Here is a 26,974-nt window from a genome sequence, read left to right on the forward strand (position 1 = left end):
CTGTGTTACAATGGTTCCCACTCCCAAGACATGTCATTACCTATGTTTTATGAGTATTTCAAAATCTGTTTATGAGTATTTCAAAATCTAAACCTCTGGTTCTGAAAGGGTTAGACTACCTTTGTAACCTGTATGTCTTTTAAAGCCTATAGTTTTGAGTTTTAGGTTCAGGTTAAGCTAAAGCCTCTTAGTACCTTTCTAGAGAATGGAGAAATGTGACCCTATCTATGAGGACAGATAGAAAAAAAAAAAGCAAGCAAGCAATGACCTTCACTCAGCAAAAAGAACAACCAGACCCTTGCCTTCAAGACAGTGTTTCTTAGCAATGAACCCAGACTTTTTCTGAGTAGCTTTTGACCTCCAGCCAAAAGTCCGCAGCCCCTAATCTTCAAGGATGAGCTAACAACCCCCACCTTAAATTGCAGCTGCATCCACACTTGGCAGGACTTGAGCACCTAAGACTAACCAATTATCTTACTTTATAGCTTCCTCATCCAATCCTAAGTTGCCAAAACTGCAACTTCAAATTTCCGGCAATTTTTCTTTTAAAAACCTAAAGGCCTTTGTCTCCCGGTGCCACTCTTTGCTGACCGGCAGGGATGACCCCATTGCACCACGGTTAATAAACCACTTGCTTTTGCAACGAGTCGTGGTCTGGGGGAGTTTCTGGGAAGGGCGCGATCTTGAACTCCTGAGCTGTGAGACCCCAGGTCTTACAGTTCTAAGCATCTCTGATAAGGGATACCAAACTTGTTTATAAATTAGTATATATATAAACCATAATGTCTTGCATTAATCTAAATTACTAATAGAGTTCTTTTATTAAAGGAGATAAAAATGGAGAACCCAAGCTCAGAGCTTTTAACTTTTGTTTCACTTCATGTGTTGGTACCTGTACTGGCAAGCTTTTATGTCATCTTGGAAAAAGAGAACATGAGTTGAGCAAAGGTCATCACAGACTGGCCCTTGGGCAAGCCCATCATACTTTTTCATGATAGATAATTGACATAGGAGGGCCCAGTCCACTGTGGATGGTGCTACTCCTGGCATGCGGTCCTGGGTGTTATGAGAAAGCCAGCTGAGCAAGCCATGAGGGGCAAACCAGTAAGCAGCACTCCTCAGCAGTCTCTGTTTCAGTTCCTGTCTCTAGGCTCCTTCCCTGCTTCAGATCCTGCCTTTCAGCAATGAAATGTGACCGGAGTTCCCAAGTTGCTTATGGTCATGGTGTTGTATCACAGCAATAGAAACAGTAACTAGGACAGAATGGAACCAACCAATTTCTTATAGTAAATATAATAACACATACATACTAAACACAGGTGAGCAAAGTATTACTCTAGTTTCTACGTCTTCTGGATTTAAAGTAAATATTCTGAGAATAAGCCAGAAAGTCCACTATTATTATCTTCCTCTTATAAATTACATTCATGGCATAATCTTGCCACATCAGAAGAGAAGGCTGGCCTAGACAAAATTACTTATTTCATGAAAAGGAAGCTGAAGCAGATGAATTTTGTTGGCAAAAGATTTATTGGGTGACTTTGCTATCTACTTAAAAAAAAAAAAACAACAAAAAACAAAAAACAAAACAGAGCACAACCACACACTGTCAAATCAAACTGGGCAGACTCAAGGCCAGAGTGTGTTACCTCCTCCACAATTTGATGTGCTCCTGGTCTGAATAAGCTTTAAGGCACTCGGCTATGCGGTCTCCAATTTTAAGCAGGCAGTTCCTGGTGTGTTCCAGCTGTTCTTGCACATTGAGTCCCTTGTCGGGTTTGTCCAACTGTTTCAGTGCCTTTTTCACAGGCCTCATCCTCTCTTTACACTGGAACAGGCCAACAACAGAGCAATGTGAGCCACTGCAAGAAATCGTGTGATTACCATGTCCACACACTACAACCTGAGATAACACTTCCCACCCTCATGCTGCATGTCACTACAGGAGGAATGGGTAACACCAGTGGAGTGGGACAAGTGCAGATGCGAGAAACTCTGAGGTCTAAGTGCCATCACCATGTCTGGAATTATATGAAGACCTCTGATACCTGACTTAGCTTCTCTCAATGCTCTGCTTCCTCATCTGCAAGAGGGCCGTGGCCACAAAGAAGATCAAATGTAGAACAGTATTATAGGCTTAACCTGAAAACCATGATCATAAAGTTTCTTAATAATGAAAGGACAAAAACACTATTCTCTGTGGTAATTTCAGCTAGAAACTCATGGGCATTTTTCAGTGTTTAATTTCAATTCTTAAAATGGAACAAATAAAACACTAAAAATTGAAAAACAATTGACTGTGAGAATAAAAATGTATAAACCATTTCTACAGAAAAGGTAAATTACTATGTAGCTCAAGTTACCCTGAAACTTGCTTTGTAGCCCAGACTGGCCTTGAGTTTATGATCTTCCTTGCCTCTGCTTTCACACTGGCGGGCTTACAAGCATGTGCCACCAAACTCAGCTACATATGTGGCTAGTATGAGCAAGACCCTTGGTACAAACCCCAATAACACAAGGGAAAATGGTGCCACAGAAGCATCAGCTATTACTTCATTTGTAAACATCAGAGTAAGGAAGAACAGGAAAATTATTTTATTCATTTTTTCCATTCATTCATTCATTTATTGATATGTTTCCGGTACCTAAATGAACTATATATAATACATAATGCTCACAGAAGAGAAAAGAAATTAAGAAAACTGACATAACTGCAAAGAAAAACAAAGGCATATCAAAGTAGGTTTTAGAGACTACAGAGAAAGGTCATAAGACCTCATAGAACTGGTCAATAGTCTCCTCTCCTTTGTCATCCCAGGACAAAAACATTTCTTCTTTCAAAGAAGACAGCTTTGTCTTTAACCTGAAAGAGTTGTTGAAGTAGCCATGACTTGTGGAAGTTTGGAAAGAGAACAGAGAGTTTTGGAACAGATAGAGGATGGCAGCACTTTCCCATGCTCCCATGAGGAAATAACTGCATTTCCTGGTCCAGCTCTTAGCTCCACAGAATGGAAGCAGGTATGGTGCAGAGCTTCACTTCTAACATTAACCACAGCCTCCCCTTCACCAGTTGGCATGTCTCAAGCCACCACTCTAGCCACATGAGCCACCACCATGTTCTCAAATGCATCATGCATGCTCCTAACACTTTGGCATGTTTGTCCCTCCACTCTTCTCACACTACTTTTTACACTTCCTGCATAACCCACTTCAAACATTACTCACTAGGCCTTCCTAACTACATCAGATTCCCTTCTTACTGAACCTCCATAGTATCCATTCTCTCCTCTATACCCTATAATAGGAGCACCACGATTCAAGGAGTTCCCATCTGCCCAATTATTATTCAGTTTGGACACTGATACTACTAACAACAGACTAAAGAAGAACAGGAAATCTCCTCTTTGAGATGCAGTCTCTAAATATTCTGTTTCCCATCCAGCACATTTCTATTTCCCAAATGCCTCTGAGAACCACCCTCAACTTTGCAGGTTCCTGCACAGGTGTGGTCTTCCAGAGGACCCAAGTTCAGTTCCTAGTACCCATATGGTTCACAATGTCTGTGACTCATGCAGGCCCACACATACACTCAATAGCAAGAATACAAGATATCCTACTAAACTGGTTCAAAATAACAGTATGCAAACATAATAAACAGTAAGCTTCCAAAGCAACACAGGAATGTTCACAGCAACTGAGGCTCTGTGGCTGCACCTGTGAAGGGCAGAGTACAGCGAGCACTGTGAGGCACATCGGCACCCTCTATTTCAAGACTTACAATGCTGAAGGTTTCCTGGTCCAGATCATCATCTTCATCCTCCCCAATGGGAACAGGTTCGCTTCCTGCTGTAATGTGCACAGGACCCTGAGAGCGCTTTGATTTACTTGAAGACTTGGCATCACCACCTTTAACCTTTCAAAAGAGTTACAAAAAGTCATCATCATTTATATAATCTTGAAATCTGGACAAACTTCTTTTTCAGTTTGTTTTACTTTGTTTTATTGGGTGGTGGTGGTATTCTTGTGTGAATATGTGTGGGTTTGGATGAGTTTATGTGTACTATACATGTGCATGACCCTGCAGAGGCCACACGAGGGTGCCAGATCCCCAGGCATTGAGAGTCACAGACATTGCGAACCATCACGTGGGCACTAGGAACTGAGTCTGGGTCCTCTGGAAGAACAGTAAGCTCGTAACCACTGAGTACCTCTACAGCCCTACAATCCAAACTTATTACCGATGGTGCTTTGCTAGAGCAAGTAAATACGGTGGCCTCATTTTACACAAACCTACAGGACTAAAAGCCGAATTATAAGTACTATAGTTCTGTCTGTAAAGGTACTAAATCAAGTTTATCAGTGTAATTTACAAAAATGTCACAAAGAGACTAAGAATCTACATAGAACCCCAGAATAGCATAAAGAAACCTTTACTAACAGCTACCCTTTGATCCAGGAATCTGTATCAACTGAGTAACTATAAATGCCAGAAGAAGTCAAGAAGAATGGGTATGGAGACCACAATTACGTAGACTGAAAGGCTTCAGAGGAACACACACACACACACACACACACACACACAAACTGACCTTACTTAGGAAAAACAAAATGTTTAGAATCTATTGTTTATTATTATATGACATAGGTAAACTACAAGGTTTTTTTAAAGCATGAGGGGTGTCTGCAGAAATGCTCAACAGTTAAAAATGCTTGCTCTTATAGTGGCTTCTGGTGTAGTTCCCAGCACCTACATGGAGGCTCACAAAAGTCTGTAATTCAAGTTCCAGGGGATCTGACACCTCTGTAAACTCCTGCCTGTGTGTGGTTCACATACATATACTCAGACACAGACACATAAACATAAAATAAAAATAAATATTTTTAAAACAAATATTACAAAAACACAGATAGCATGGTGTCAAATCAAAATTCATATTAGTAGTTATATGAGGAATGGAAACAGGAAAGAGTAACCTGTTCAGGAGATGTCAGCAGTATCGGTAATGTCTTCATGAGACAGAAAACGCATTAGGCTAGGAAGAAAAAAGCCACCTGAAGTAACATGAAAAAATATAAACCTGCCAAGTTGTGACATATGCCTTTATCTCAACACAGAAAAATCAGAGGTGGGAGGAGCTCTACGAATTCTAGGCCAGCCAGGGTTATGCAGTGAAACTCTGCCTCAAAAAGAAAACAAACAAATATACAGGAATTTTAATTCAAAACATGACTGCTCTGTCAAGAGATCATATCCAAAGACCTCTTAGGTCTATGTGATCTGGCTGGAATACAAACACGCCTTTAATCCAGCGGACAGAGGCAAGTAGAAGTGTGACCTCAAGGCCAGCCTAGTATAGAACAAGTTTAAGGTAAACAAAAGCTTAGGTCCAGGTGTGGAGGTTCATGCCTTTAATCCCAAACTATGACATTTTTTGAGTTAGTGTGTAAAAGGAAGCACCTGTGTTTGAAAGCAATGTCTAATAGAACTGCAGAAAAAGTGGTGAACCAGAGAAATACTTGACAGACTAAGATACACCTGACATCACAAGAGAGAAGAAAGGGAAGCTACCTGAAGGGCAATGCAGAGAGAGAGAGAGAGAGAGAGAGGAGCCAATTTTACCAAGCGAGTTTTACAGAGAGGGTTGAATGAGAGAATAAGCTACACAAAGGTAAAGACAGAATGAGGCACAGATGGGGGCTAGTAACTGAACCTAGGTCCTCTGCAAGAACAGCAAATGCTCCTAACTACAGGATAGTTTCTAACATTAAAAACTGCAAGGTAATTTTAGTATGTGACTTAAATAGCTTCCACTACACTACAACCAAATAGAATCTGCCTTATCAATTAAAAATGACTTCAACAGCTGTTCCTTGGTGGTAAGATAGCTTGTAATATACTATTATGTAGAGAGAAGAGGTTACCCAATGGTCTGAGCTGACCAATATCCTTATGTTTATACTATATTCCAAGGGGAAATTTACAAAAGTCTCATCAACAAGTTAAGACGTCAAGGGCTGGAGAGGCGACTCATGGTTGTGAATACTGGCTGCTCTTCTTAAGGACCTGAGATCCAGTCCCAGAACTCTCATGGTAACTCACAAACATCTGTAACTCCAGTTCCAGAAGAACAAATGCCTTCTTTTTGCTTCTTTGGGCACCAGGTATACATATGGTACACAGACATTCATGCAAGCAAAACACCTATACATAAAAAACTTAATTAAAATTTTTAAGAAGTTGAGATGTCAATAGATGGCAGAATTATAGCTGTGACTTGCTTGAAGCGATGGTTAAGGGTTACAAACATCTCTGTTCACTCCTAACCAAGCAGGTAACTGAACTCTATCAACTCTATGGTTCGGAATGAACTTCATGAAACTCCCAACATGAAGGCTTTTGGTCAAACCCACTCCAATGGCTGTTGACGATATGTAGTATCTGGTTTGAATCCTAAAGCCTTCAAATAACCTCAACGGTGTGGAGATTGTATTCTTTTGACATTTATAATCTAAGAACCTGAACCTCATCTCATTCCAAATACCTCTGCCCAGATATGTAATGACAGATCTAACAAAGGTCTTCTACACTAGAAAAGCTCAAATACTGCCTAGTTTCCCTTCCCTGTAAGAAGGGTGCGGTACCCTTGCACAGCCCCAACCTCCCTTCCTGGATATACTCAAAGAAGTTATCCCAGGGATTGCACCTCATGTTATTTGAAATCTTAACAGAATTTCAAAGGCTCTTAAAGGTTGGATACCTTCTCTTTCTTCTCCTTGGACTTTTTTCTTTCTTTGTCTCCTTCCCTGTCCTTCCGAGAACTCACTGGTTTCTCTTTGTTCTCCTTGTTCTCTTTCTTCTTCTGCTTTTTTTTCGTTGGACTTTTTTCTAAGCCTTCATCCTGGGAAACAGAAAACAACAAAGGATTGTTTTCAGGCTTCAGCTTCCTAATTTGTTTCTAAAGGAAGCAGCACTGGCCCAATGGTTCATCACTGTGTCTAAACTTAAGTTGTTTCTAATCAGAGCCTAACGCATTCACTCACAGAACTCTCAATCCATTAGACTTGTACAGGCAGACACCATTACATCCTCTGATCCAATTTTCAAAGCAACTCTTTAAGACATGGGCCAGATGGAGTTTAGCTCAGCAGAAGAGCACTTGTCTAGTGTGCATAAGGCCCTGCGTTAGAACCAGAGAGCCACCACACCCCTAAAACAATTACATTATTGTTCCTACCCCACAAACAGAAAAAAACTGAAAACCAAAGAAACACTACAGCTGTCCACAGCCAGCTAGTAACTGAGGAGGATGTTAGTACCTGAATTCGTGAACATGTATTCAAATCTTTGTTAGTCCCTATAATCACTGGGGGCCCTCCTGGAGCCACCATCAAAGCATTACACTCAGAACAACAGAATAAAATCTTACGAAGTTGTCGCTCACTGAATTACACTGTACTTCTGCTTTCTTCAGAGTGGGTTACAAACTGGCAAGCCACTGGCTAAACCTAACATTGGCTAACCTCCAGAGGACCTGAATTACATTAGAATATAAATCTTAATTGCTTTATCATATAAGAGATATTGTAATATAACTATAGTGGAGGTTTGAATAAGAATGGCTCCCACAGGCTCGTATATTTGAATGCTCAGTCACCAGTACTGGAATTTCTGATAAAAATAGAAAGATCAGGAGATGTAGCCTTGTTGGCGGAGGTTTACCAATGGGGGTGCAAAAGTTTCAAAAGCCCATGCCAAACCCCCCTTTCTCTCTAGCTGTGGATCAGGATATAGCTCTCAGCTACTTCTCCACCACCATGGTTATGACCTGCTACCATGTTCTCTGTCAAGCAATCCCTCAAGTAAATGTTTTCTTTCCTGTGAGCTGCCATGTTCATAGTGTCTCTTCACAGCAATAGATCAGTGACTAAGAAACAACTATTTTTCTCTCACAGATTGGGTAAAGATAAACAATTACATTGGTATTTTACCTATTCTATATGTAAACAAATACATCACATGACTTCACCCAGACCCATACCTTCACTTCTCCCTCTTCAGATGGGTTGTCTGAGTGTCTAGGAGATGACAGCTCAAGCCCATGCTCATCCTTCAGCCTAGGCGCTTTGTTTTCCTTCTTTACTCGAGGCTTCCGTTTCTTTAGTTTGGCCTAGAAAATAAAAGTACAATAAAACTACAAATCAGCCCCACCCAACAGCATGCCCAAGACACATGATCTAACTTGTCTCTAGAACTTAATATATCACAGATTATATTCTCACTATACCATCTACAGAGTGATACTATGTACTTAAAATATCACTGTGTAAAAGGAACAAATGGCAGTACAGTGATTTTTTTTTCATTTAAGTCTTATTTATTACACACACACACAAATAACCCAGCTAAGGAGCACCTAAGCAACACACCCACACAAAGGCTGTAGCACAAACATAACCTAGATTTCATCTTCTCTGACTCCTCATCAGTAAAGAAGAGAAACTACCAAAGAATTCAATAGCAACTTGGTATTTTTCTGTGAGCAAGTGCAATAAAGTCCAGTTTCTGAAATTAAGTATGGAATCCAACTGACTACTCCTGTATTCCATTATCACAACATCCCAGTCAGATACCAAAATATGGGAACTATGTCCTCAACTGAGGACACAGAATAGGAGAGAGTAAGGGCAGGTCTGGACTACAGCCAGTCCAAAGAGATGAAGAATATTCTGGTGCAATACTTGAGTGAGATTTTAAGAAAGGTGCCAAGATACTGAGTTCAATTATTAAATGAACACTTTGTTCTTAGCAGCCAATCTGCCCATGAGAAGTTAGGATGCTGTGCAGTGCCCAGGAAGGACATCTCTTTTCCTCCTCAGCTCTGCAGGGTTACAGGCTCCCCTAGGGGAAAGCCAGCTGGCAGTGTACTCACTCACTCACCTCTTCCTCACTGGTCACGGTGCCCTTCTTCTCCAGACCCTTCCTCAGCAGCTTCAGCAAGTAGTCCACTCGGGTCTGCAACTGCTTCCCCTGAGGCTTTTTATCTGTCTCTACTGGTAGAATCTTCAATAGGAAAGGAAAACAAGCACCCGCCACCACCCACAGCCTGGTTAGTGAATCAGGATAAACAGAGACAACAAAGAACTCAGTACAGTCCTTTCCCTCCCAACCACCCAAAACACAGATTAAAGCCTCAGAACCTATTCTCATGTCCATGGCTCCCAGTCACTGAAAATCCCTCATGAGCCATTCTCATTTTACAAAATGGGATGGAGAAATCCAGCTCTCCCACTGGCTCCTACCTGTGCTGTTAACAGGGTAGAACAACTCAGGTAGGAGGGGCTTGTGGCTTCATCTGCTAGAGCATCCCAGCCGTCGTGAATTTCCTCCTTCCAGGAGCAGGGAATCCCTGGAGCTAGGTTAAAGCTTCGTTTTAGATTGAAAATGCTTCTTAGAGCATTGCCGGAGAGCACTGAGCTATGCCAGGACATGGTCTGTTGCATCTACTACAGCTGGGCCTCTCTGGCGAGACTGAATTTGGTCCCAGTGCCTTTAATAGGGTGCTGTCACCCTCCTAAACCCAGATGGGATGAGCAGTGTTTAATGTGCCAGGACAAAGCCCAGCTAGGACCAGCTGCCCTTGCTTACAACTATAAGCACGGCCTTGTTACATGTAAGAGATAGGGTGGGAGGCTCAGTTTTTGTGGGAGAAGCACTTGACTGTTCAATTTCATTACAACAATACCAAGGTGACAATCATTCTCTCTGAACAGAACTGAACAAAATGATAAACAATGGGCCAAAAAGTAAGGCCTAGAAATGGTTTCAGTCCCAGCAAACTGACCCTGGTATTTGCTGTAATGAGATTTGGCCTGTAATAAGTATCAGAATTTTAAGATTTCTCCTATACTTTCCCCTGGCTGTTGCCTTTCCTTTTATCATCATCTAAGAAACATGCCACAGTCCACTAAAAATGGTAACTTCCCAAGAATAAAGAAACCCCCCTTTTGAAAGCAGTTAAAGATAAATCACCAATACAAAAATGTTGCACAACAGATCTTCCAGAACTCTCCAGTACTGCAGCTACTCACTTTATCAGTTAGTTTTAGCTCTGGGTCTGTCTTAATTTGCTCCCAATTTCCATAGCCATGTTCATAGATTCCAAGCAACAGACGAGAATCATCTTCCACGCCCCATTCAACGTCGAAATGTGCCGCTTTGACCCGGCAGGTTAAGCAGTATCTACAGGGGTTCAAAAACGAGGGCCTGAGAAGAGGGGGCCTTTCCAGTATGTTTAAGAAGCATAATCCAACCACACACAGCTCTAACCTCATTCCAGGTCCAGCCAGCCATGTGGGTACACGGTAAAGACACTCACTTTTTTTTTTCCTCAGGGTCCACAGGAATAGATTTATGTAGCATCTCAAACTCTTCTTCGTGTTGGATAATGGACTTCACGTTAACCTGAACCCCAGAGATCTTGATTGTTGGGCCTCTCCTCTTGCCTGGTCCTTTTCCTAATGGTTACAAATTTTACATTCCTTAAGTGAAAAGGCTGTCTATCACCAAACTCTGACTTAATCTCTCTCCAGAGACTCCAGCATATTATTAGCTCATCAGAATTTATAAGAGAAATTGTCTTCAACTAATGTTTATAAAATAAATATAAGCAATATTTTAACATTTAGAGCTTTAAAATATATATATTTATACCCATAATCTTCCTGTTTCTACTTCTTAGTGTAAACTTAGTAAACAAGATTCTAAAGACCTATTAACGTTGACATTTTAGACACAGTAAAAATAAGTGCTTTACATGACTCAGCTGTCTTTAGTCACTACTTTCTGGAAAAGTATGAGCTCATGTTAACAGCTAACACGCTGAAGTACTAACGATTGGCCATCACAGGTGGCTTGAAAAGGCTACTCAACTATACTGGGAATCATCATTTTTTTATATTTATTTTTTTCTTTTTTTAATATTAGTTATAGTTTATTAACTTTGTATCCCAGCTGTATCCCACTCCCTCATTCCCTCCCAATTCCACCTTCCTTCCCTCATCTCCTCCCTGCCCCTTTCCAAGTCCACTGATAGGGGAGGACCTCCTCCCCTTTCATCTGACCCTGGTTTAGCAGGTATCTTCAGGATTGGCTAAAAAGTCTTCTTCTGTGGCTTAGCAGGGCTGTTCCTCCCTCTGGGGAGTGGGGGTGGGAGTCTAAGAGCCTGCCATTGAGTTCATGTCAGAAATAGTGGGAATCATAATTAATCTACATTAAAAATAAAATCACTCTAACCAGAGCCTAAGTTGGAAACTACAAAATAATCAAGACACTTTTTTTTTTGTAAGAACAAAGATGGTTCTCAGTAGAAAAATGAATAAAACAACACATAAACATCTATCTTAAAAGACACAATCCCATTTACTAAAAGAAAAATGAGATCCTTTCTCCCCTGTTAGGCTAGGAAAACTCCAAACATTAGCCAGGTGTCTGGTACAGGCCTTTAGTCCCAGCACTCAGCAGGCAGAAGCTAGTAGACCTCTGTGAGTTCCAGGACAGCCTGGTCTATATAGTGAGTTCTCGGATATCCTGATCTACATAGGGAGTTCCAAAACGTGGACTACCTAGAGACAACCTGTCTCACAAACAAACAAACAAAAACAAAAACAGTTAACAATACATTCTTTTTGTGAGGCTTTCCAATAGGCTCTACCAAACATCTTGTTGGTAGTACCAGACCCACACAGGAGAATCTGGTCATACCAAAGCAATGTAAAAGCCCATACATTTACCCAGGACTCTACAGTCCCAATTCTAGAAGTCTACCTTAAATATATTTTGGTAGAGATAGAACGTAGAATTATTTGGTAGAGCATATTTATTTATTTATTTATTGTAACTTCTTTGATGACAGCAAAAGATTGAGAACAACTCAAATACATAGAACTAAGGGGCAGAGAAGATGAGGTATAAAAGGAAGAGCACAGCTACATGGCACACTGTGCAGGACACATGAACTACATTCCCTTCTTTATATGGACAGAAATATACCATGGTTAGAGTTTCTGAAACAAGTAATAAAATAAATTCAAAATTAACAGAAACAGTGGCCTAAGAGGAAGGAAGCACACACAAATGGAAAAATGACGATGAAAGATCTATTAGAAAAAAAAAAAGATCTATATAATTTGTGTTCTATGGTTTTGACTTTGAATTATTTCCATGTAAACAGTTTACATCACTGAAAAAATAACAACACTAAATCAAGCGTGGTACTATTGCAATGACAGCACTGGAGAGGCTGAGTAAAAGGACTGCCAGAATTCTGATGCCTGCTTGAGCTACAGTCAACACCAGACAAACCAGGACTACAGAGCAAGAACCTTTCAAGAAAGGTAGGAAAGAAAAGCAGGCAGGCAGCTAGTTCAATCAAAATTTTAAAGGTGATCCCTAAAAATAAAAAAAAGAAAGTCTGAATTCAGTTATGACAATCACACACAGAAAAGAACAATTTCAAAAATGACATGTATTCTACAGACAAAAAGACAGGTGGAGAAATAAAGCTTTGCGTTTGGAATTCTTATCAAACAATAAGGTTAATATTGAAGGACAGGCATGGTGACACACACCTTTATTCTCAGTGATCAGGATGTAGAGGTACATGGATCCCTGAAAGTTCAAGGCCTCCAGGGCTACACAGAGAGATCCTGTCTCTGAACACACACACACACACTTAATATTGATATTTGGAAATGTATGTATACAATGTATACAAATATTGATATTTGGAAATGTATGTATACAACATATTTTAAGAGTAAAATCAATTATCTTAATCTTGTACAAGGAAAGATCTTCTGGAGGTATCTTCACCCCGGAACTCAAGCTGTACTACAGAGCAACAATAATAAAAATGGCATGGTACTGGCATAAAAATAATAATAATAATAATAATAATAATAATAATATATTCTTATGCCAGAAATGGAAATATCAGCCTGGCTTCAAAATATGCTACATACAGCAAACAGAAGTTCAGGGAAAGTAAATCAATGTCAAGAAGAAGCATTAAGCCATAAGAAGAAAAAGAACATGTATAAGAAATATAGGACATGGGGCTGTAATAGGGAGGAAATCTCCAAAATGGAAATGAGACGAAAACAGAACAACAACAAAAACAAAAAAGCAAGCAAACAAACAAAAAAACCCAGAACAATGCACCTATGCACGGTATACTGTCTTCGACTTGTGTTTAGGAAATGACAACAGCCACTAGTACAACAGGGCACTGAGTTTATAAGGATTGCACAAATGCTTTCTGACTCAACCTGAAACCTCTTTCAGGACAAATTCATGCTGCTATTATAAACCTGGTCAACAGCCCATGTCTGGGTTGGTAATAGGTCCTAGTGGAGACTCTACTACTGTGGTTTTGCTAGACAGTGTCAAACTGCCTTCCAAACTTTTACATTTTTACCCATACATTAGTGCTACTCAGCTTTGGCCAAAGAATCTTCTGGTTGAAGTGAGCAATGCTTAAAGAGGAGACTCATAACTGGTCAAAGTGCTGAGACTGAGTGAGTATTGAGTGTTCAGCCCTGAATAGGACTCACAGCTCAGGGAACACAGGAGAAGAGGCGGGTAAAAAGAACGTTAAGAGCTGGGGAACAGGGAAGAGTGTTATAACAACAGTCTTCTGAACTCAAATCAGCTGTGGTCACCTGCATGCTGTGGTTATCAGCAGTCAATCACAGTTATGAGAGGAGCTTCTAAGACACCCCCCCCATCCCAGGCCTCTGAAGGAGCTACTGGCAGTTAATGGTTCTTGGGAGAAGGGAAACTGTTCTCTTTAGTGGTACAGCCACTGCTGATGCTGATGCTCTTCTAAAGAAGCCTGACCTATGTTCACACAAACAACCTGATTAAGCTCATCCAGTTAGGTAGAAGGGGAGCTTATTCAGAAGTCAGCAGGAGTGGCTGGGGAAGGCAATATGGAGGAGTTAACAAGATAGTGTCCATTATATTCTCATAGAAACTTGTCAACATTTTAAAAATATGAAACAAATATCTGTTCTTTTAAATAATTACTTTTAAGTTCTCAGCTCATACTGTGCTTGAAATGCCAGGTCAGATCTCTTGTACTATGTAAAACCAGGTACGGTGGTACACTCCTGAAATCCCACCACTAAGTTAGAGGAAAGGTCAGCCTTGTCTACATAGTGAGTTCATGAGCAGCCTGGACTACATGAGATACTACCTCAAAAATAAAGTAAACTTATTTCTAGAAGTCTTTGAATGTTATAAAAGCACTTATCAAGTCACTATCATATTCAAACTATCACATTTATTTTACAAAAGGGAAAAGTAACTAAAATGGTTTCACTATATCTGAAATGTTTTTAAATTTTGATAATTTCTAAAATAGCCTTAAAAGCAAGACTCAGAGTAAATAAATATTTGTTTCTTTACTTAATAAGAACAGCTTACACTAGAAGCCAGACTCTTGACAACCACTGCAATGTAAAGAATTATTAATCATCAAGGGCATGTAATTTGCCCTAGGGTATTATAACTAAAAAAAGGCAGAATGGGACTTCAGGCAACTAGCTGACTCCTAACCCTGAACTCCCCACTGGTGAGCTGCCAAATGGTGGTTCTACAGAGCAGAGCCAAGAGTAAGAAAAGAATTGGGTAAGTGACCCAGACAGACAAGGCCTAGGGAACCCATGACAACACCAGCATTTCTGAGGGCGACAACCACTCTATCTGTTCTTCCAAAGACTAGCATACTAGTTAATGTAAGCCAGGATGCATGCTAGAGTCATCCGGGAAGAGCATCAAGTGAGTGGTTACCTCTATCAGACTGACCTATCTCAGAGAATTTTCTTTTTTCTTTTTCTTTTGTATTGAGACAGAGTTTCTCTGTGTAGCCTTGGCTGTCCTAGAACTTGCTCTGCAGACAAGGTGGCCTCAAACTCAGAGTTTCGACTGCCTCTGCCTCCTGAGTGCTGGGACATTTTCCTGATTAATGATTGAGGACCCAGTACACTTAGGATGGTGGCAGCCCAGGGACTGTGTTCCTGGGTTATGTAAGAAGGGAAGCTGAGGAATGTTGAAGGTTGTGTATTCAGATGCTGATTTCTGTTTCCAAAGATCAGGTTGCAATCCACAGGCATTGTCATGATTATTGAAGAATCTCCTGTATCAAAGTTGTGTAAAGAATACTCCCCAATTACCTCTGATTGGTTAATAAATGGCTGAACAGCCAATGGCTGGGCAAATAGGAAAGTCCAGCTCTCAGCTTTCCTATTTCCCAGGAGGAGCTGAGAGAAAGAGAGATGAAGGAGAAGGGAGAGAAAGGAGGAGGCTGCCATTAGTAAGGTTGCCATGAGGATGTCGCCAAGAGGACAAAGACAATACAGAAACAGCCAAGGCAAGACTAAGAAGGCAAGTATGATGGGGCATGTGGCTGGGAAGTAGCCAGGCTAGTACAGATAGGTTAGATCAGTATCTTGCCCAGCTGTAGTGCCTTAAAGCTTATTAATAAATCTAATAGGTCACTGTGTCAATTATTTGGGAGTTAGAATGGGTAACGGGAAAAAAATGTAGCATTAATTTTGCAGAGGAAGCCATGGAAAGCAAGCCAGTAAACAGTGTTTCCGTATCCATGGCTCCTGCCTCTGCTCCTGCTTGAGTTGCTTCCCTAATTTCCCTTGATAATGAACTCTAACTTATAAAATACAGTAAATCCATTCCTCCCCAATATAGTTTTGGTCAGTGTTTCATCATGCAACAGAGAAGCAAAGTAGGAGAAAAACTGGTGCCAGCCAGCATGTGGGCTGTTACTGTGAAGAGCCAGACCATGCTAGTGTTTAGAGGAATATGAACACTTTCAAACTGCTGAACACCATATGCAGAAATTTGCTACTCTATTATGAGCCCAAAAGACATAGTGTTGCAAGCAATGTGGACTATGGAGGCCCAACTCAAAAGGTTTCAGAGGGGAAAACAATATTAGAAGCTGGACTACAGGCCATTTGTGGGATATTTTGTCAAGAATCTGGCTGTCCTCTGCTCTAAGAATTTCCCTAAGGGTAAATTTAAAGTAAAGAGCTGGAGGAGTAGCACAGGCCTTCCTAGTACTGGGCAGAGGCAGGGAGGTGAGAGACCAAAAGCTTAAAAATCAGCCGTTATTAAAGTTTATTAAAAATCAGCCGTTATTAAAGTTTAAGGCCTAAACTAGCTGGGTGAGGTCCAGTAATGCCCTGAGGGGAACAACCTGCCATACTGCATTCTTTCACCACCCACGAGAGATACAGTTGCTAAGAAACTGGCCCATCCCCCTAAGGAGGGACATCAGATCATTAATGGTTTGGGAACCTTCCTATAGACAATCATTTCAAAATGTAGCATTTTGACCAATAGATGCTTGCCAGGCAAGAATCACCCCTGCCTTGGGCATGCTGGGAGGGACCAGAATCTTTAAATCACCCAACTAACCTGAGCACAGGGTTCTCGGCTCTCACAGCTTCGGTGGTGGGGGTGTGAGCCCGAGCTGCAGCTTGTAATTTGTAATAAAAAGATCCTCATGTGGTTTGCAACAGACTGCTCCTGGTGGTGGTCTTTTGGGGTATCGTGATTCGGCACAACAGAGGCAGATATGTTCGGGTTTGAGGCCAGTCTGTTCTATACATCAAGTAATAAACTAATTTCTTTGCTGGAAAAATTTTCAAGCCTAAATAATGTTGAGGCTGAGGTATAATATTGACAACATTTATTCAGGTCTATGATGAAAAAGAGGAAGTAAGCAGAAAAATATGTACTATTTGGAGAGAAAAAGAGAGTCAGGAATCTTAGGTTTACAGCCAAGGCAAGTGTTAAAACAAAGGCTGTTAATTGTTAGGGGTAAGTGCCACTAAGGACAGGCCTACTCTGCGTTGGACCAACATGTGCCTCAGAGCAAGAGCCCACCCAGCTAAGCTTCCAATTTGAGAAAAAAAAAAAAGCCTAAGGAGTTTTTGCTCCTAGAAAGCAAGTGAAACCAAAGCTGCTACTAACATGGTTTGGGCACAGGAGGGTCCATTCTAAGCAAACTTAGCAGTGTCCTCCATGTGATACTAGCTTAGAGACATGAAGGATGTAAGAGTGAAGGGATTAATGATTCCTCCTCCATGATTTCAGATAGCCACTGAAACCAGACAGGCATGTGGCACAGGGATCTTTTCTAGGCTGTGAGAAGCCACTATGTAGCTGAGAACATGAATCCTAAATTGTAACAGAGACTCCAACATGTTGGGGAAATGCTCTGCCATGAAATATCTGCCTAAGAAAGTGCCCAGGGAAGAACCAGCCCCAAAGAGATATGTATATGACAGACAGCAAAGAGCCACTGATGTGGGATGTGGAAGTTAGAAGATTTGGTGTTTGCCCGGGTGGGTTTCCTATAGCCCCATTCCTCTCTTTTGGAATGGTAATATGCATTCTGTTCTGTGCCAAGCAGATGAAGCCCTGAGTGAGTGAAGTCCTGAGGAAATGTGTGTGGTTGACCTGGTCGCAGCCATGGGCAAAGACTACAATGCCTCAGCCTCATGGGAGTGGCTAACCTTCCCCAGGTGAGGCTAAGAGCTATGGCAAAGTCTTCCTATGGGTCTGAGTATGGATATTAATAGTGTGTACAGAAAACATCCACCACAACTTTTCCCCCTGGATATTGATGGCCTGAATTCTTCTCCCCTATCTCCTTGATCCAGCTGTATATTCCATCCATAAACCATGCCTTCTTGTCCAACTGATCCCAGCTTTTCTGTTCCTATGTGTCCTGAGGCCATACAAGAATATGGCACTGTTCCTTCATATGTTAGAAGTATGTAACTTGCTTTTTTATTTTATGGGGAATTATAGTTAACAAATTAACTTGAGTCTTAAAAGGGAAGACTTTGGATATTTAAACAATGTTGAGATTGTCACAGACTACAGGGACTTTTGACATTGGACTAAAGCATTTTGCATTATAACATGGCAGCAAGTCTGTAAGGGCCAGAGAATACAATGTGGTGGTTTGAATGAGAAATGTTTCTGCCGAATAGGACATCTGAACTCTTGGTTTCCAGTTGGTGGTGCTGTTTGGGGAGGTTTAGCTGGTGTAGCCTTGCTGGTAGAAGTATGTCACTGAGTGTGGGCTTTGAAATTATGTGGTCATGCCCTACTTCCGGTTTGCTCTCTCTTCAGGCTTGAGGATGTAAGCTCCCGGCTTCCTGATTCTGCCAACATGCTTAGTTTGCTGCCATGCTTAACTACTACAAACCTTAAGCCAAATAAATTAAACCATAAGCCAAAATAAATTCCTTCAGAAATTGGTTTCAGTCATGGTGCTTTATCACAGCAATAGAAAAGGAATTAATCCATCAGGCAAAAACCGTTTTCTGGTTGGTAAGAGGAAATAAATTATATGTCCAACCCAATTACAATAAATTATACTACCATGAAAATCTTAATATAACCAAATGTTTATATTATTTATCCAGTATTTATATTTCAGCTAATTCTCTATATGTCTTACAAGTGCCATAACATAAAAATATACATGTCATAGTGTTTAGTTCATAATAACCCTTCAGAGTCAAAATATGGAGGTATCAATTATACCCCCTCAGGTCTTTTTATCATTTAGCCAAGTTTAATCTTTTCACAGCACCATCAAAGAAATCTTGCATCACATACATTTGTTCATCACATACATTTGTAAAGCCACTTCACTTCAGAGTAGATAGATATGAGCACCAGATAGGGGAGACTCCCTGAATAAGACTTGCTGACACTTACCTTCACTGGCATTTTCTTTCAGTTGTTCTTCATATTCCTGCATTGCTGACACACAACTATTATGAATCAGCTCCCCCAGCCGTTTCAAGTCTGCCACAGACTTATCCACTAGCTCAGCATCACGTGCTATGCACTCTAGCCTGAAAAAAAAAAAAAAGACCGAGACACTGTTCCCACTTTTCTGAACATGGCATGGATGCTGCTAGGTGTCATAAGTGCTGGCTCTTGAAAGATGCTTGCTGTATGGGTCAGTCCCAGACCAATAAGAACCTTTGACAATAACTAAAGCACAACCATTTCCCATCAAAAATTGCCTTGGGATAGCTCACAAAATTAAGTGACCCTAAACACCAGAGGAAAAAAGATCTGAGATTAGCTTAGTCTACAAGTGAGTTATCTGCAACTGTTAGCATGTGAGGTTCCTAAAGATTGCACACACGAATTTGCCTCTTTATGTTCATTTTCTTTTCTCCTGTTTTATCCACTGCAATGCTCCTAGAAGCATAGGGTAATTACTTCTACATCATACCAAGTACATAAATCCACTGAATAAAAGGTTGTCTAAAGGACCACAGACCTACTTTTCCAGTGGCTTTTATACTAACTTCTTCAAAGATGAGAATTTTGCAACTAGATGTCCAACCAGTCCCAGAGAGATGACTGTGGTGGACTACTTCCTCTCCCAATGGAAACGGCAAAACCAAAGCATACACTTGGAATTTCCACTAGCCCCAGAAGTTTCTAAGAGACAGGGATCTGACATGTCCTTTAAATCAGTACTCTTCTTTGAAGGATACATTGATGATTGATTGCATATAAAGCAAGATACTAAACCATCTGAAATATCCAGATACTTCTGTTAGAAAGCCAAACTCTAAATGTGTACTTTGAACAGCATCAACTCACACTTTCTGAAGTTAGTCCTGCAAGGTAACACAAGCTCACTATATTATCTTCACGACATCCTATTACTAGATCATCAAATCACAAAGAACCCTTTCTTCTCCTACATTCCTAAAGCAAAGAACAACTAACTACCAGCATTTTCAAACGGAGCCCTGTGACTCTTTACCATGCAATCTGCATGCACGGGCCTCATCTCCCTCCTCAATCAGACAAAACTCCTGAATGATCAGTCTATAGCCACCACCTGTGCCACCTTTCCAAAACAGGACATTCACCCATTACATTAATACTGTAACAGTGTCTCCCTTGGGTGGAAAGATAAATAAAAAGAGGATAGGATCTATTCTTGGTCTTACCTTTCAAGAGGGAGACCAAACTTCTTATAAGCCTTGATGAACCTAAGAATATGAGCAACAAAATTAATTAAAAACCACAAGCATTAACTGTAAAAATTCTATAATATTTTATCATGAAGTATGAGCCACACAAATTGTCAAGAGCTGGGTACAATCCCTGCATCTAATAAGTGAATACTGAGTGTTTCTGAATGGGTCACCCTAACAAGTGCTCAAACTCTATTCAAGGAAGATACCAAGGTTATTCTCAGTGACAGATCAGGACCTAAGAACTGTGACTAGAATGAATACGGGTACAACAGCTCAACTATGATAAAACTCATTACTCAGTGGCCATTTCAGCTGAGTTTACAGCTGAGTTTTCAGCTGAAATAACAGTATTTTTTCATTATTTATGGTTAATGATACAACTATAAGATTTCTGTGGCTGTCAAATATTTTTTTAATTAATCAGAACTATATATATATATGTATTCATAATACATATGTACACACACATATAATTTAAAACTTCTACAAAACTATTTAGAAAACTATTGACTCTTGCCCATCCCTGTCTCCAGCCAAACCTCCAATCTATTTTTCCAGCCTCCACCTTCAATCACACTGATCACTACCCATCATCCCATCACTATTTCACCAACACTTTCAATAAAAAGCAAGATATCACAACACATCACTTGCATCGCTGTAATATGCCATGTTACTATGATAAACTAGTTATGCAACAGTGTAAGGAAAGAGACTAAGAAACAAGGAAATAAGATGTGACAACAGGACTAAATATGAAAATAGCTAAACAAAAGTACAAAACAAAGGATTTGCATACAAAACTTAGTAAAGTATTAAATATGAAAGTGAATATAAGGATTATCCCTTAACCCTACATTTCTCCTTAATATAAAATGAAGTATTTTATGTCTGAAGTAGTTCAGACTTTAAGACTTAAAGACAATAAGGACCAGGCATGTGTCACATTCCTTTAATCCTAGCACTCACTCAGGGAGGCTGAGGCAGTCAGATCTATGAGTTTGAGACCAGCCTGGTCTATAAAGCGAGTCCAGGACACCCGAGGCTACACAAAGAAACCCTGACTCAAAAATAAATAATTAAAATAAGGAGTACATAGAGCTACCTGCGCCAGGCCCTGGGTTTAATCCAGCACTCAAAACAGTGATAATAATCTTCAGTGACACAAAAATAACAGAACTATCAACAAAACCTGCCAAAATCAACTCTAAAGAAAACCTAGAACTTGTGCAAAAGCCTACAGCCCATCTGAAGCATATGTTTAAGTGAACACCTGAGTCTCAGAAAGAGCACAGGGCTTTCTGTCACTACTTGCTTTATTTCCAACCCCTTCTCCCTACAGCCAGAATAAACTTGAGAAATAAATGCTAACTGTGCCACCTGTGCATACAGCTGCGAGTGAAGCCGATCTGAACCAGAGCAGAAGGACTATCTCCAGAAAAGAAGGTATATTGACATGAAGTAACATTGTCAGGTTTGTCTTTTTTTCTTTATTATGGTCATTATTATTATGTACACAGGTGTTTTGACTGCATGTATGTCTGTGAACCTTGTATATATACCTGTTGTACAAAGAGGCCAGAAGAGGGAATCAGATGCGCTGGAACTGGAGTTAGAGACAGCAGTAAGCTGATAGGTAGGTGCTGGGAATTGAACGAGGACAAAGGCTGTCAAGAAAACTGTACTTTAAATAGCCTGGAACATGGACTTATAAGATATCAATCTGCTACTGTGAGTATGCACATGTTATAACTAAAGAATTAAAGAGTCACCAAACAGAGATGATCAGTAGAAATATAAATTAGAGAACTGGAGAGGTGGAGAGGGGAGACAGTTCAATAGTAGGGCACTTCCTCAGCATGCAAACAACCTTGGGTTTGATCCTAGGAGTGTGAAGGAAAAGGAACAGATTTTAAAGGAAAAGGAAAAAAAAATTTTAAAACGAGACAAATGGGAATTCTGAAGTTGAAAAGTATAAAAATTGAAACGGGGGAGGGATCATTAGAGGATCAATAGGAGAAAACTTAAACAGAAGAGAAAAAGAATGAAAAATTGTTAAACAAAAAAGAAACTATGATACTACCAGAAATAGAAAAAAAAAATGCAGAATTCATCATTAGCTTACACACCCCAACAGAAAACACTAAGTGAGAACCCTTCAGGCAGGTATCAAGGGCATTATACAGTACTTCAAATCCACATGAAGAAATAAGTACCACAAGATCACCGCGTTAGCAACTATAAAAACAGTATCAAGGAATTTTTGGTTGAACTCTTCCATCAACCTTCATGAGCAATCCAATGAAGCAGGTTTATAAAACTGTGTAGATGGCCTTCCAATGTATAAAAATTTGTGTGACAAGAGCATAGAAGAAAGAGGAAGGAGTAACTGCAGCCAGATTTTCATAAACCACTGACATTAAGTTGTTATGCATCCAGATATTACTTCAAATTTCCATGGAAACCACCAAAAAGATAACTACAAGAGCAATGGAAAAAGGCAGTTAGAATGATACACTGAACCCTGCCTACTGACCACACAAGGCACCGCTGGAGAAATAAAGGAGTAAAGACAGCCCAGGACACAGAGAAACAATCACTGCACTGCACATGATGAATTAAGACAAAGCAAAAGGTTGTCAGAGGAGATTTTGTAAAGCTAATAATCTAACTGCAGGCTGCCTACGAGAGTCAGATTTTAAAATGCAGACCAAAATAAAAAGATGAACAATAACACCATCTTTTCCATTCCAAATGTCCAAAAAGTGAGCTCAATGTCTAAAACGGATTTAAGTAAGAAAAGGCAAGCCAACAAAAGAAGTCTCGTGGGCTCCTAGAGCAGGAATCCAAGCAAACCACCATGGATGCATTAGTACCTGGCCTCAAAGGGATGGGTATAGCAAGGGCAGCACAGCTAGTAAAGCTACTTCTACATATACTATACACACAGATGTGTGCTGTATACATCAGCCTCCCCTTGGAAAACTTCCTCCTGAAAACAGTGAGGACATAAAAAGATGGAAAAGAGGCTATGATACAGGCACTCAGATGTTAGGGACTTCAAAGTGACCCTCACTTGCACTGGAGCTCAAGGCCAGGGGAGTTACATGAGACCTACCTCAACCCCATAACCCAGGCCAACTAAAAACTAAACTCCAGATTAAGGGTAGGAAGGACTACATATGGGAAACTGCAGGATCTCGTGGGCAGATCTCAGATCCTCTTCTGCCTCCTTGCACAGTTACTTTCTACCGTGTCACACGTGTCAGGGTCACTGGCCAAGGCATACTACCAGACAAGCTCCAGCAAAGCAGAAACTCCACCAACCTCCGGATCTCAGCATCAGTAAAGCCCTCCACGAGGTCTTTGCGCACACTTCGGGGGCGCCCTCTGCGCTTTGGCTTTTTATCATCATCAGAGTCATCCGTTTCACTCTCGGAAGCAGAAGATCTCTGGGCTTGCCTCTTAGACTCAGTGTCAGAATCACTGTCATTTGTCTGAGCCTGAAAAAGAGTAAGGCAAAGCCTCACTTTAGCAGGTGTCAGGTCCAGGAACAAATAAGACCAGCCCATCTTATTTGTTAGCATTCAGACTTCCCAACATATCTGACAAGTTAATTTTCCCTTAAACAAATGTCAGGTAATAGGGAAGAAAAACTGTCATACTTTTAGTGACTCTGCAATGATTAAGTGTACTGAGTTTAAAATATTTGGTTAATTTTTATACAATAAAATACATGATAACCAGCATAAAATAGTAACTCCTCAAAAATTAATTACTTTTCTTGGTCTTTTTTTTTTTCTCCTTTGTGAAATGAAGATAAAAGAATGATAGTCCCTTTGAGACAGGGTTTGTACAAGTAATAAATTGCAACAGGAAATGCAAATGCATTCAGAACTATGTATGGCATGTAGTAACAGCTTAACAAGTGGTGAAGTTGATTTACTATGACAGCAGACAAGCCTAATAGCTTCAAACAAATAGTTAATAAATTTATTTTTCTTAGTTCAATAATACTGGGGGAAAAGTCTATCAAATGGTGCTTGTGAAAGGCTGAGCAAGCTGTACAGCCTGTGGAAGTCCTATGTTAATCATGTAATCTTGTACTAATTAGACCCAGTACTGTGAGCACATAAGGACAAAAAAAGATGTGGCACTCTGGACGTTGAGGACAAAGACAATGAGAACCAAACTGTCAGGACTGTTAGCAGTTTTAACCTCAAAGTCAAAACTACAAACTTCTGTAAACTCTGAAGTCATCTAGTCATTTCTCAAAATGCCATCAGACCACGGAAAAGCCCCAAGGGTATGTTTATGAGCCCTGCACGTGTTCCCCTCCATCTGCCCCGCACGCCTGTGTCAGGGCCTCTGTGCAAGGCCTCTATCTTAACTATTCAATCTACACTTGCAGCCGCACAGGGCCCAAGGCATACTTTCCTCTCACTTCACCTTTTTAGTGGAACTACGAATTCGAGGCAGCATGTAAATCTCTTCTAACTCCTTCTGCCGTTCTTCCTCCTCCACTTTTTTCCTTTGCTCTTCTGGAATAATTTCATCCCAGTCCTTGTGAGGACGCTCTTCTAGTTCCTCTTCATCTTCCATCGTTGCAAAGTTGGCAACCTGAAAAGGAAAGAACAACCCCCATCTGACATTTCTCCACTTCTAAACATCTGCTAGGCATGGATTTAGTAAGGGTATGTAGACTACATGTGCTTAAATGTCCATTTTAATCTTAGGCAGAAACAAAAACAAACCTACAAAACATACCATTTATTCCCTACCAAATATCTGCAGGTCAAATTGTAGGTATGCATCCCAAGAAATATAACTATCTAAGCCTACCAGTGAAGGGCTACAGCCAAACAGCAGCCAGCTCTGAACAGCCCTGGCCTGCCTGGGCAGAGCTCCATTCCCAGTTTCATGTTGTTACACTCCTTCTTTCCTGGTCTAAGAGTCTGATAAAGCACAAAAACGCCTTTACACTTTTCATCCTCAAAGCCATGTGGAGCTAACATGACTTTAATCAAATCAAAACTTTATGATGTGTAGCAAAAATTAACTCTTTAACTTCTAGCAAGAATATTTTGACCTTTACAACCAGATATTTTAAACATCAAGAAGGAGAGCAAGAGATATAACTTCTGAGATTGTAAAGCGCAAACCATTTCACCATCTTGTCAATTATTTTTGTACAAACTAATTGTACTGCTTAAACTTAGTTTAGGTGTGGGTTTTTTTGTTAATTTATTTATTTTGTCTGTGCAGGTGTTCACATACACACCACTGCAAAATGTTGTAACATTCGGCTCTCTGCCTCTACAATGTGCATTCCAGAAACTGCACTTATGTTGGCAGCAAGCACCTCCATCCCATGAGCTATCCCATAGACCTGTAGGTTTGATATTTTAGAGAGCTCAGATAAAAATGATAAAACAAACATAAACCTGAATGCATGTTGGTAGATCATGCGGCTAGAAATAAGCTTTTCCAAAGGCAATAGTGATGGGTCCAATAATCTGCCTGGAAAATGATGACAGCTGCACTTGGGTGTGATGTGAGAGACTGACAGCTTCACTGGGCAGTGGTAGAGCACACCTTTAATCCCAGAACTCGAGATTGACAATAATAATATAACGTGAATAATGCAACAATACTTCAAACATAGCAAAGAATAGCACAAATGCTATTATTACTGAATAAAATGGTAATCTTACATTAAAAACAATCGCTGAGCCAGGCAGTGGTGACGCACACCTTTAATTCCAACACTCAGGAAGGCGGAGGCAGGTGAATCTCTGTGAGCTCGAGGGTAACCTGGTCTACAAAGCGAGTCCAGGAGAGCCAGAGCCAAGGCTACACAGAGAAAGCCTGTCTCAAAAAACAAACAAACAAACCAACCATATATATATATAGGACCAAAAAAAAAAAACCAACAACTTTGGAAGGGAACATCAACCAGTAATGTACTGACTATGTTTCAATAACTTAGAGCATGCGGAATATTTTCTATCTAAATAACCATGTAAGAGTCTAATCAAAACATCATAAAGTCATGTTTTAACTATGAAGAGAGCCACAGAGGTGGAATCAGGTTTAATGTTTGGGCCCCTCAAAATCTATGTATTGTAGGATTAGAGCTACAGCTCAGTGGTAAAGTGCTTGCATAGTATGTATGAGATCCTGGGTTCAGACTCCTGTACAACTACCAACATAAAGGGATAAGTGCTGAAATCATGCCAGTACCTGGCAATACTAGGAAGGAGTCCTTGGAAGGTGATTAGCTCATGATAATATGTTCCTGGCAGGATTTGTTGTCACCTTACAAAATGGATTATAGATACAACATAAACTCTAGACAGCTCTCTGGCCTCCCCATGCCTTGGGAGAATAGAACAAGTGGGCAGCAGTAGGTAACTCAGATGACAGTCCTCAAAAAAACCTCACCATGTCAGGACCATGATCTCAGAAGGCTGCAGGAATATGAGAAATCAATTTCCATTGCTTGGATAAACCAGTCTATGACTTTGTTATAAGACAACAGGTTTAAGACAAGCCACAGTGATTTACCCTTTCCACACTGTCCTCTGTATCCCAGATTGAATTCTGGGAATTCTATTCCAAGAGTTCTCTCTTTCCCCAGCTGCTTCCTTATTCTTTCATTAAGACAATTTCCACTTTGCCAACCATGGAGCACACACAACAGAGCACTGCAAACAGGCAAAATCTACCAGTTCCTCATCAACACTAAGTGGCCTACTATCCCCAATATCACAGCAACCTTTAACTTTCTCTTGCTTCTTTAACCTGCAGGGAATCAGCCATACCCTCATTTGCATTTTGGAAACATCTGCTATTTTGATTT

The 26,974-nt window shown here is 40.4% G+C and overlaps 1 protein-coding gene across 10 annotated transcripts in view; it reads right to left on the reverse strand.

Annotated features, from left to right (window-relative positions):
* Positions 1 to 26,974, reverse strand: part of Chd2 (chromodomain helicase DNA binding protein 2) — a 136,081-nt gene that overhangs the window by 19,281 nt on the left and 89,826 nt on the right. For all 10 annotated transcript variants that reach the window (XM_060367343.1, XM_060367347.1, XM_060367345.1 and 7 more), the window contains 11 exons: positions 24,562 to 24,732; positions 23,440 to 23,615; positions 20,083 to 20,124; positions 18,821 to 18,960; positions 10,377 to 10,515; positions 10,090 to 10,240; positions 8,939 to 9,061; positions 8,040 to 8,168; positions 6,759 to 6,899; positions 3,779 to 3,913; positions 1,650 to 1,828 (listed from right to left, as the gene is read on the reverse strand). In XM_060367343.1, coding sequence (XP_060223326.1) covers positions 1,650 to 1,828; positions 3,779 to 3,913; positions 6,759 to 6,899; positions 8,040 to 8,168; positions 8,939 to 9,061; positions 10,090 to 10,240; positions 10,377 to 10,515; positions 18,821 to 18,960; positions 20,083 to 20,124; positions 23,440 to 23,615; positions 24,562 to 24,732 — 1,526 coding nt within the window. The remainder of the gene's footprint in view (positions 1 to 1,649; positions 1,829 to 3,778; positions 3,914 to 6,758; positions 6,900 to 8,039; positions 8,169 to 8,938; positions 9,062 to 10,089; positions 10,241 to 10,376; positions 10,516 to 18,820; positions 18,961 to 20,082; positions 20,125 to 23,439; positions 23,616 to 24,561; positions 24,733 to 26,974) is intronic.

Source organism: Meriones unguiculatus, chromosome 14, assembly GCF_030254825.1.
Source record: "Meriones unguiculatus strain TT.TT164.6M chromosome 14, Bangor_MerUng_6.1, whole genome shotgun sequence".
In the NCBI taxonomy this organism is placed as follows: Eukaryota; Metazoa; Chordata; class Mammalia; order Rodentia; family Muridae; genus Meriones; species Meriones unguiculatus.